The sequence below is a fragment of the Hordeum vulgare genome, chromosome 2H, assembly GCF_904849725.1.
Source record: "Hordeum vulgare subsp. vulgare chromosome 2H, MorexV3_pseudomolecules_assembly, whole genome shotgun sequence".
NCBI classification, from domain to species: domain Eukaryota; kingdom Viridiplantae; phylum Streptophyta; class Magnoliopsida; order Poales; family Poaceae; genus Hordeum; species Hordeum vulgare.
The window spans coordinates 60,267,206-60,278,982 of record NC_058519.1 but is presented as its reverse complement, the minus strand read 5'-3'; the positions used below and the strand labels follow the sequence as shown (position 1 = coordinate 60,278,982).

Sequence of the window (11,777 nt, the reverse complement as noted above, 5' to 3'; positions counted from 1 at the left end):
TTAAACGTCTAGGGCCGGTTTGCAGGAAATTCAAAGGAAAAACTGCAGGATTCCAATATAGAGGGAACCTACCAAGAACCAGCGTTCGATATGCAGGATTTGCAACCCTCAGATTCTTTTGGAAAGGCTCCATAACCTGTATTTTCACGGGAAAAATACATTCCACCTGAAGCTCGTGCTTTCGCGGAAGACCGAGGCAGCGGCGCGCTAACAATATGTGCAATCTGACAGTTGTACACATGTACTGTACAGTGAAATAAAATATACCTTTCTGTACGCGCTTGAGTTTGGGACAAATGCAAGTAGTAGTCTACATGCTGAATAAATCATGTTTAATCCATACTTCACACCCCATGCATAATCTGCCTCCTGTGCCTTTCCTGCACCTATCCGGATTCGTTTTTTGTCAAATACCTATGTTTTAAACACCCTTTGTTCCGAACAGGGCCTTAATCGGGAATGAAGGAAAGATCAAAGTTCGACTGACCCAAATTCAGAATTCAGTCAAGTGACCGTAGCCGGTCCATATAGAGATAGATAAGAGATATATAGATATAGAGATAGAGATATCCCATGGATATATGAAAACAAGATCTTCAGCCCATCCCTCTTTGTACAATTAAATATTTTTATATACGTGAAGTAACAACAGCGTGCATAAGATATACATTTCGATCCGGATGAAATCACGCAGACACGCATCATGTATATCTATGGGACACTGCACCGATTGATTGTATCCGTGGGCACGGAACGCCTATAAATTAGTAATATACGCAGTACAAACACTGCTTGAGCCAGCGCCTACGCCGGCAACACTTTCATCACGACCAGAGTACTTTACAAGGAATGCGGCCGTTCTGCCTCCTCGTCGTCGGTGCGTTCCTGCTGCTCCGATGGCCGCCGTTGAGCCTTGGTTGGGCGCAGGTGGCCAGGACCATCACCGTGGATCAGAATGGAGGAGGGGACTACAGGACGGTGCAGTCGGCGGTGAACGCCGTGCCGGACGGCAACAGACAGTGGGTCAGGATCTACGTCAAGCAAGGGAGCTACAGGTTCGTGCATGTAGGAGTGCAAGTGTAGTACTTCGTGCCAATACTAACGTCGTTTATTTGTGCGATAGGTGTGTTTGGGCTGTAGGGAGAACTAATTGTACCAATTTTTTGCCGCGTTTGTTATTCTTCACCTAGCTGATATTTTTTTGTTGGTTCAGACGTTTTTCACGCGAAGCTGTAAGACAGAGACACTTGTGTTTGTAAGGGTCTGGCTGGATCATGGGCCGGGTCTCGCATGACAGTATCATAATCAACATTGTATTAAATAATTTTCATTTCTTTTAAAACATTCAGTTGTATTTATGTTTTTCTGAATTTTAAAAAATGTTAAAGAATTTTATAAAACATTCATGCGTTTGATCAATATTTGTCAATTCATAGTTCTTTCACGGATACGAACGAATATATTCACTGTTGTATGAAAATTATATTCACTGTTGTAAAAACATATTCGTGACCTTTTAAAAATGGTCTCAAAGTTTAAGTAATTTTTGTGTATTAGAAGAAGTTTAACAAAGATCATGAAAATAAAAATAAATCACGGTTTTTTAGAAAATGTTCACAATTTTGAATTAAACATTATTCAAAACTTAAATTAGGTTCTTGCATTACAAAGAACTATTATATTCATAAATATTCATGATATAAAAAAAGAAACAAGATCCATACGAATGGATGTCTAGGAGAGCTTCAAAGTCTTTTCCTTGATGTGGACTCCGCCAGTATGGGCCTGTTTGGATCATGTGTTAAAACTATTTCAAAACAATTTAAAACATTTAGGTATATTATTTTTTTTGTGAATTTCTGAAAAGTTTATAAACTATAACAACACTTGCAAATTTGAACAATGCTCATAAATTTTTAAGTTCTTCACAGATACGAAAAATTGGTCATAGTTCTAAAAAAATGTCATTATCTTTTCAAAATGATCAGAAATTTTATAAAAATCATGGATTTGAAAATTATTTTTCAATGTAAAATTTTTCATTGAAATGAAAATAATCTTCATGTAATATTTAAAAAGTTAACAATTCTTATGAAAACATCTAAGTATTTGAAAAAAGTTTCAAGAATTTAAATTTCGCTCCTGAACCTTAAATATTCATGAATAAAATATAAAAATATAAAAATTATGTAAAGAAACACTGGTAGAGAAAAAAGAAAATAAAAAGCACAAATAAAACCTTCCCAAAATCGGAAGGGCCTGCCTAAAGAGCCAAGCCCATAGCATCCACGAAGGTCCATGTTTCCTCGGCCGCTCTGCGGTATAACTATTGGAAGACATTCGAAAATAGAAGAATGACACGATAAAGCACATGTTAGCCTTTATTTTGGTTTATGTTTCATTGGTTTCGAAATTTTGGCGATGACAATTGCTTTGTGAGCATTCTAGTTAATTTTTTACGATGATATATTAGCCAACTCATCGACAATTAAATATAATAAATCCTTGATTAGCCAAATATTTGATGGGGAAGTTTGGGCCAAATCGAATCATATCCTATGTTTCTCAACCATATGCGAAGCTTATAAGAATTTGACGTAACATGCTGATTTCTCATGCGATATGTGATTTTGTGTGTGAATAACATGTGATATGTGTTCAATGGAAATTAATGTTACACCGTACTCCGTCTGCGGTAGCATGTAGAGTTATAATCTCTTAGTTTGGGTTAAAATGTTTATAAATCTTATTTTTTATCATACTTGTTAAATTTCATCAAGTTTATACAACAAAATGTCAACATTGATAGCACTCAATAAATAATTTATAAACATGTATTTAATGATAGATCTTGTGATGTTGATTTGGCATTATAGATATTAATGTTTATTTCTATAATGTTAATTAGACTTTTATGTGATATAAATGTAGTTAAACATAAATATATTTAACTTATGACAAAACCAATAGGCCATATAAATATGAGAAAATATGAAATTGAGTTCATATTGTAGATATTAACATTAGTTTTATAAAATTATTTAGAGTTTTAGTGGGATATAAATGTAGTTAAACTGAAGGATATTTCATTTAAGACAAAATTAGTAGGCCATATAAACCCAAGCATGTGCAAACATGTACATGGTGTGTGTGGCCCCTCATAGCACACACCATTGTGCACATGTGAATCCTGGTATTGGCTCACATGGACATGTGCTAAGAGTGAACGTTCCTACTAGGTCAACGAGGACGTCAGTTCCTTTGAACGGGAGTTTATGTGACATCCTGGCTTAATAGGGATCGATAGACTATTCATATCAACAAGAAATTCCTCCTTTTTCAGGAACCCATTTGTAAGGAACATCAAAATTCCCCATGCTTTGTGTGGATCAATTTGAGAATGCGCGACCGACTGGAAAGTTGATCCTTCATGCGCAGAAGCAAGGACAAAGTGCATAATAAATACTAGTATGTTTTAGATATAGAAAATGACTAGTATTTTTAATTTAAACAAAGAGGTGGGCACATCCATTGTCCTACCATCAATATTCACCCATGGTGATATACTGGTTTCACCCAGGTGCTACAGACGGATGCAAGAATCTGGGATGAAGCGACTCATAGAGCATTCAAAACTGATTTGGTAGAACATATTTGGAAGTGTTTGGGCCAAAACTGATTATCACTTACTTTATGCATGTTTATAACTAGAATTTCATATATCTTGATGATGGCAAATTTTATTGGCACTTCATCAATGGACTTAATTAGTTCAAATATATTTCCATGCGTACTTAAGAAACAGTTTTTACTTTATACTCCCTCCGTCCCAAAATAACTGTCTCAACTTTATACTAGATCTCGTACAAAATTGTACTAAGCTTGAGACAGTTATTTTGAGACGGAGAGAGTACATACCAAAAGCAGGCAATAAGCTTTACATGCTGCGGTTAGTTAAATGAAGATATTTAGCTACAGAAAGCTATGAACCTATGCATTTACCGAAAAAGAATTTTCCCCGCTTTATATACAAAACAACCAATCAATACAGTTAACGATAGGTACTGGGGCACACAACACAATCATGCCCAACAGAAAGACAAAAGAAAAAAAAAAGAGAAAAAAATGCTACCAGCACCGGATCAACGAAGGTTGTAGTGTCCCGCAACTGTTGCGCTCACCGAATAATTCCACCATACTTCAGTGCCAAGAAACACCTTCAAGAAGGACTGCGACGACGACAACGCTGCTGCCCGGACAAGTCCTAGGATTTCTCCCGACACACAGAGGGGAGCGGGGGAGAGGTACAATCGACGCCCTTCAGGAAGGGAGGGGCGCCCGAACGCGTCACCGCATCAGTGTCGGCCAGATCCGACAAAGATTTCTCACGACCCCTCGTACCCACCGCTCGGAATCAATCCTTAGCTCCACCATGGCAACCACCCACCAATATGCGCCACCACAGTCACGTAGACACCGCCGTCGTCTAAACACAGCAAACACAGCGAGGCCGGTTGGACCTAGGCACAACCACTGTAGACATCGACAGTACCACATCCACGTGGGAGGGGACAACCTCCACCGACGCACGCGGTAGCAGACCGGACGCAGGCATAGCGGCATGCTGGACCCCCTACCCAGCCAGGCCCAGATCGGGCCTGTTTAGCCCCTGCCGCCGTGCTGCAGCAGACGCAACACAGGAGCCACAACCCCCATCGCCCGTATCTCACCAGCCCAGCCGGAGACGACCCGTCGAAGACCGAACCGGCCCACCCTGACCCAGATCTAGGCCCTAAGGCCCCAGATTTGGGCCAGCATGACGCTGCCGGCCAAGCCCCGCCGCCAGCCGACACCGCCCCCAAGGGGCCGCGTCGTCGTTGCGCCGCCGCCCAAGCTACCTCAAGGCACCGCCCGTCGAGGACCACCGCCATCGGAACATGCCACCCAAGTTCGAAAGAATTCTCAAACACTTTTTTTAAGTACGCACTTTAATTTATGCATGCATGCATGCATGCAGGGAGAAGGTGACAATTCCAAGCCAGAAAGGCTTCATCTTGCTCCAAGGTGACGGCTCCTTCAAAACGGACATCAACTTGGACGGGCACGGCGACGGTACTGACGCGCCCGGCATGGCCCCGATCACGGGCCGGCACGACCGCAACCTCACCAACATCTCGCCGACGTACACCAGCGCCACCTTCACAGTCCATGCCGACAACTTCGTCGCCCGTAACATCGCCTTCAAGGTAACCACGTGCAGTCCACAGAGTACTTACTAGCACGTGTGTGGACTTAATTTCGATCTCTTGAGGATTCCCTAACGCGAGTGCTCCATCACGCAACGCAGAACACGTTCAACGGCGGCTACCCGGCGGTGGCGATGCTGGTCGACGGCGACAAGAGCGCGTTCTACGACTGCGCCTTCCACGGGTTCCAGGACACGCTCTGCGACCTCATCGGCCGGCACTACTTCCACCACTGCCTCGTGGTGGGCGGCGTCGACTTCATCTTCGGCTACGGCCAGTCCATCTACGAGGGCTGCACCCTCGTGTCCAACATGCCGGCGTCGTCCCAGCAGCCCGGGTGGGTGACGGCGCACGGCGGGGCCGGCGGCGGCAGGAACGCGGCGCTCGTGTTCAAGGGCGGCATGATCACGGGCTCCGGTCGCCAGTACCTCGGCCGCGCGTGGAACGAGCACGCCACCGTCGTGTTCTACCAGGTGAACATGGCCGGCATCGTCGTGCCGCAGGGGTGGGACAAGTGGACCTCCGGCCAAGATGTGTAAGCCACAGCTCCTGGTTTCACGGTGCTGTTTTCGGCCGGCGTTTGTATGCTTAATTACGCATCAACGCATGCATGGTTGTTTCTTTGGCAGGTCACAGGTGACGTTTGCGGAGGTCGGATGCAGTGGCCCGGGTTCGGGCACGGCGGGAAGAGTGACATGGGAGAAGCACATGAGCTACGCAGAGGTGCAGAGGTTCGTGGACATCAGGTTCATCGATGACGGTTGGCTATCCAATCAGCCCTAGATGAGGGCACTTGTGGCCGGCCGGATAGCCAGGGACTAGTAGCAGCAAAATAAATCGAGTTTTATGTTCAAGGTATATGACCCGATGTAATGGGGAAGAAGGGCATGCATGGGACTGAGCAACAAGACAGAAGAGACACACACAAAATCAAGAGCTTCGAGGAATTTTCAGAATTCCAGTCTTTATATAAAGGTGTATGAGAATTTCAGTCTTTATATAAATGTGTATGTGTATGTGCCCCTTTGGTGCAGTACAAGAAGTGCAACCCCACCCCACCCCCTTTGTAGCTGAGAATTAAGACAAGCATATATCCCTAATAAAAGATGATCTAAAAAACTAACAGAAACGGAACCAACATTTTTGTTTGCTTGAGAATAAAAAAAAGTTTCAATGGTCTCCTCTATCTGCCCGATGTTACCATCGACCCACCTGCTGTCACCGGCCTAACCACTTTCCCTTGCCACCCACATCAGTTGGCGTTGCTGCTGCGTCGCCTTGCCATACCGCCTTACTCGAGCCGTCACTTCTGCCGAGCCACTGCTAATCTATCCCTTCTGTGTCGTATCGTCGACTCCCGAACTCACAGCATCTCCGACAGCCGCGCTTCGCGCCGCGTCAAAAATATAATTTTTACAGCACGCGCGCCGACTGGTTTAGCGCAGGGATAGGCGCTGGCTCCAACAGCCGCGCTATAATGCAGCGCGCGCGCCGCTCCAGCAGTGCCAAAAAATGCAGCGCGCGCAGCAGACACAAACCATATATACATTTTAAAAAATAGTGAAAAAAACGATCAAACAAACAAAATAAATCAACAATAATAGTTATTACAACTCAAACAAATAGTTTCTCATTCAGTACAACAAATAATGCAATAAACACAACCAATAGTTCATGAACAATACAATACAAATAAAGCAATCAAATCATGCTCTTTGTCGTCCATGCCATACCCACCACTATTCAATCAGATCCTTCTAAAGATCATTGTGTGTTGCAGGACGCCGAATGGCATGATACGAGGCAACAAAACGAGCAACCCTTTCAGCCCTCCGTCGCACTCGCACGGGATGTCCCAAGAGCTCATACTGTGAGTAGTCTACATCTTGGCCACGCTCATTCTCGATGATCATGTTGTGCATGATCACACAAGTGTGCATGATGTACCAAATCATTTTTTGATCCCAAAATCTAGACGGTCCTCTCACAATAGCAAATTGGGCTTGTAAAATCCCAAATGCTCTCTCCACATCTTTTCTAGCAGCCGCCTGAGCATTGTGAAAATCAAGACTTTTCTTACCTTCTGGCTTTTTCAACGGCTTCACGAAGGTTTGTCACTTTGGATAGATGCCATCCGCTAGATAATAGCCATAGTTGTACGTACGGCCATTTGCTACAAACTGCACCGGCGGCAACTCATCATTCGCAATCTTATTCATCAGTGGTGACCGGTTGACAACATTGATGTCATTCAAAGATCCAGGCATTCCAAAGAATGCATGCCAAATCCAAGTCTCATGATCGGCCACCGCTTCAAGGATTATAGTGGAACCCTTTTTTTGGCCGTGGAATTGCCCATGCCATGCCTTTGGACAATTTTGCCGCGAGATTTGTTCATCGCCAATAGCCTTGCGGCGTCTTCAGCAGTGGGAGATCTCAAATACTCCTCGCCAAACACTTGCACAATTCCCACTGCAAATCGCTTGACACACATGATGGCTTGGCTCTCACCCATAGCCAAGTGATCATCAACTAAATCAGCCGGGATACCGTATGCCAACATACGCAAAGCGGCTGTCACCTTCAGAAAGGTGCTATGCCCGAGCTCTCCGGCGGCATTCCTCCTTTGCTGGAAAAACCGGTCATGGCTCGCAAGTTTCTCTGCAATGCGCTTGAACAAGTCTGTGCTCATCCTAAACCGGCGACGAAAATACGACTCCGGGTATGTGGGATTCTCCATGAAATAGTTCTTCATCAATCTGTTATGGGCATCAATCATATCTCTCCAAAAAATTTTCCCGACCCATAACCGAACCACCGTGCTTCGGTTTTTTATTGATATGCATAGCTATGATCATTGCAAGATCCTCCTCCTCTTCCATATCAAATTCTTCTTCGGAAGAAGCATACGACGAACTCATCTACAATGTTCAATACTATACTATAAAAAACTACAATTCAAAACATGCACCAAATTCATAAATTTGAAGCAATACATACCTTGTAGGCGTTTTGTCGAACACCTTGCGGGCGCGGCGCGGCAGCGAGCGGTGGGGTGCTGTTCCTCGGACGTCGGAGGCGCGCGAGGGCCGGCCAGACTAGGAGGGGTGGGGCGGAAGCGCGGCGGCGCGGGGAGGCCGGGGAAGCGCCTGAACGGGGGGCGCGGGCGGCGGCCGCAGCGGAGACAGGCCGGGGAAGCGCCGGCGGGCGCGGGCGGCGACGGCGGCTCGGGGATAGGCCGGTGCAGCGCCGAACGGTGGCGCGAGCGGCGGCGGCGACGCGGTCGGATGGGGGCGGCGGCGCGGTCGGATGGGCCGGTCGCGAGAGTGTACAACGAGCGCAGAGAGTGCACAACGCAGGAGATAGCAGGAGAGAGCGCAGAAGAAAGAAGGAGCGAGCGCGGGAGAGTCGCGCGCGGGGGAGCCGGCGCAGCAAATAATGGACGCGGGATTGCGTTTCGGCCAGCGCGCTCAATTGGAAATGGCGCTGCGCGCAGTTTTTGCGCGCCCGCTGGAGCTGCCGCCGCGTCGCGCGTGCGCTAAATACAGTCTTTTTTACGACGCGGCGCTTGTATAGCGCGGCTGTTGGAGATCCTCTCACCTAGGGGTGTTGTTCCTGCATCACATCTATCGGTAATGTCTCGGTCACCCACATTGTCCCCCTCTTTTGATCGATGGTTTTCCATCAGTCAATTAAACACACAAAAATTCAGGCAACTAAAGAATAGTGATTGCAATTAAAAATGGCGTAGCAACTTATCTTTATTATTTTACACATTTCTTTGTGTAAAATCGACTTCCCCCTCTTTTACCTTTGAGGTATTCCGAAATAGTCCAATAAGAAGGCCATAACTGTAAACACAGTCTAAGAAACCGGACCGACTGAAGTTCGGACCGGAAAAAACCCGATGCCGATGATCCCATCGGTTTTTAAGCTTCATAGGCAAACCAGTGAAAACCGAATGAACCAGCCAATTTTATAGAAAAATCCGGAATAAAACAATTGGTTGAACGGGATTTTTTTTAAAGTGGAATTCGATCCCATGTCATCTGGATGAAGAGTGGTAGTTGCCCATCCCATGTCATCTCGATGGAGTGTGGTAGTTGCCCTTTGCCCAATAACTACCACGGCTTGGCTCCAGTGGTGAATCTTGGAAGAAAGTGAAGGGAGGGCTCAAAGTTAAATATGTGTATAAAAAGTCAAAAACTTTTAATTTTTTGGTTCAAATAAGGTCAAAATTTCTATAGAATAGTACTAATATTTCTTTTTCAATTTTTGGAGGGGGGGCTTGAGCCTATTGAAGCCCCCCTGCTAGATTCGCCACTGCTTGGCTCTGATGTTGTTTTTGCGGAAGGAAATATTTCTATTTGATCAACTTTTATTACTATATCAATTTATATCTTTACTTATTATGTAATGCTTAAAAAACCCGCAAATGTAGAACTGAAGAAGTGAACCAACGGTTTGACAGGTGAAAACCTGAACCGGCAGGCTCACCGGTTCAGATTTTTAAACTACGACCGTAAATCCTTCTTTTGCAAGTATATGCTTCGTAAACACTGAAATGATGGTCAAAGGCCCACGTAGCAAAAGCAAGTCACGCAAAGAGCTGCTGCCCCTTGCAAACTGAACATACATATAAGATCAACCCAATCGAATGTTCCAAAGATAAAAAGAACAGGACACAGCCAGTAGAAGTCTCACGCCACATTTGCATGAATCACCAACAACTCATCACCCAGAATCCTGCTCCCCATTCCTCTCACCAATCCAGCAGACATGCCAAGAAAGTCTAGCATTTTTGGCCAAGAAGAGCCCCACGCACGGATCCAACTTCCCCAACAACAACCAACCTACACACCTATAAGAACGTGCGTGCCGAGCGAGCCAGCAACCACACCCAGACCGCTCCAAGAACTGGACTTGAGCTACATCCATCGATCGATCGATCTCCATCCACGGTCGTGCCAGCCATGGCAGCCGGCTCGGCGTTTCGCGTGGCGGTGCTCGCCGCCGTCCTGCTGGTCCCTTTCCTCGGCCCGCCCGCCGTGGAGGCGCAGCTCGGGCAGGTGAGGAAGTACTGCGGCAGCCAGTTCGCCCTCGCCAGCCAGGCGTGCGCCATCCTCCCGCCCACCAGCCCGGAGCACCACCATCATGACGACGACGACGATGATGATGATGACGACGACGACGAGGATGATGATGACGAGGACGAGGACGAGGACGATGACGAGGACGATAAGGGAGGCGGCGGAGGTGGCGGCGACAGCGGAGGCGGCGGCGACAAGGGGGGTGGCGGCGGTGGAGGCGGAGGTGGAGGTGGAGGCGGGGGTGGTGATGATAGTGGCGGCGGCGGCGGCGGTGGCAACGCGACGTCGCTGATCACCGTCGACCCTGATGATGTGCTCCACGTGGCTGTAGCTCGCAACGGCACTGTCCGTGCCGGCCACCGTCGCACTAGGAGGAGGACCCGTCGCAGACGCCGCCGTCACCACCACCGCCGCCGCCGCCGCGGACGCCGCGTGGGGGACGACGGCGAGGACGAAGCCGAGGGCGGCGAGGACGAAGATGAAGACGAGGACCAGGACGACGAGCAGGACGATGACGACGACGATGAGGATGATGACGACGACGACGACGACGACGACGAGGACGACCAGGATCACGACGAGCACCGCGCGTACCGGGACTGCTGCCGGTGGCTGAAGGAGGTGGAGCCCGGGTGCGTGTGCGAGGCGCTGCTCCGCCTGCCCATGTTCCTCGTCAAGCCGCAGCACAAGTACACCATCCGCGTCGGCAAGTCCTGCGAGGTCACCTACCGGTGTGGCGGCCGGTAACCCCGCACGCGCGAGGAGGAGGATGAACCAAGCTACAGCAGACTACTGGTTATCTACAGCTACGTACGTACACCGATCCTATACTTCAGAATGCTTGCCGTGTTACGATACGACGGGTTTGCATGCCGTCGGCGTTTTACCGCGTGCCCACGTACGGCCTCGTTTGGGCTAAGCAGGTGGTGCATGCATACGCTTAGCAGTTTTATTTTATGTGACAACACACTGTATGTGTGTGTACCTATAGATATGGTGTGTGTATGTTGTGGGTTGTACTTGTACTCGAGCATGATGTTTGCAGACCATGCAGAGCTCGGGTACTATATATAGGCGCCGTACGATAACGTAGAAATAAGAAGAATGTACCTGTAAGATGTAACTGTGATCGTACGTGCTGCTCTGTCCATTTTAGGCGGTCTGCAAGATATGCAATACAAATGTCATTCGTACGTACTCAAATTGTTATGTTGATGCCTTAATTCAAGTGGATGGCAGATGATATGAATTCATTTGGAAATTAGGCTAGCTAGCACGATAGTAGCAGACTTTTTTTGAAAGAGGGGGGGGGGGGGGGGGGGGGGGAACCTGGCCCTTATATTTCATGTGATAAAAGAGATACATCATTTGCTAGTACATCAATGAGGAATCCAGCAAGTTCCTCCATCCACTTTATAGTTATAGTGGTTTCAGCATTGCA

At 47.1% G+C, this 11,777-nt stretch overlaps 1 protein-coding gene across 2 annotated transcripts; it reads left to right on the top strand.

Moving 5' to 3' along the window:
• Positions 1-770: 770 nt before the first annotated feature.
• Positions 771-11,533, top strand: LOC123424970 (probable pectinesterase 66). Of its 2 annotated transcripts, XM_045108652.1 has the most exons (5): positions 771-1,055; positions 5,018-5,246; positions 5,348-5,719; positions 5,876-5,977; positions 10,781-11,533. In XM_045108652.1, the coding sequence occupies exons 1-5, from the start codon at positions 850-852 to the stop codon at positions 11,081-11,083; spliced, it is 1,212 nt and encodes a 403-aa protein (XP_044964587.1). In that variant the 5' UTR covers positions 771-849; the 3' UTR covers positions 11,084-11,533. The 2 variants fall into 2 exon arrangements, with proteins under 2 accessions (XP_044964587.1, XP_044964586.1); XM_045108651.1 differs by lacking the exon at positions 10,781-11,533 and having other exon boundaries at positions 5,348-5,781; positions 5,876-6,367.
• Positions 11,534-11,777: the final 244 nt, after the last annotated feature.

Excerpts from the sequence above, each read along its gene's own strand:
- LOC123424970 (XM_045108652.1), top strand. The coding sequence starts at position 850 with ATGCGGCCGTTCTGCCTCCTCGTCGTCGGTGCGTTCCTGCTGCTCCGA. Across the intron at positions 1,056-5,017 it reads GTCAAGCAAGGGAGCTACAG|GGAGAAGGTGACAATTCCAA; the intron begins GTTCGTGCATGT and ends GCATGCATGCAG. Across the intron at positions 5,720-5,875 it reads CCACCGTCGTGTTCTACCAG|GTCACAGGTGACGTTTGCGG; the intron begins GTGAACATGGCC and ends TTTCTTTGGCAG.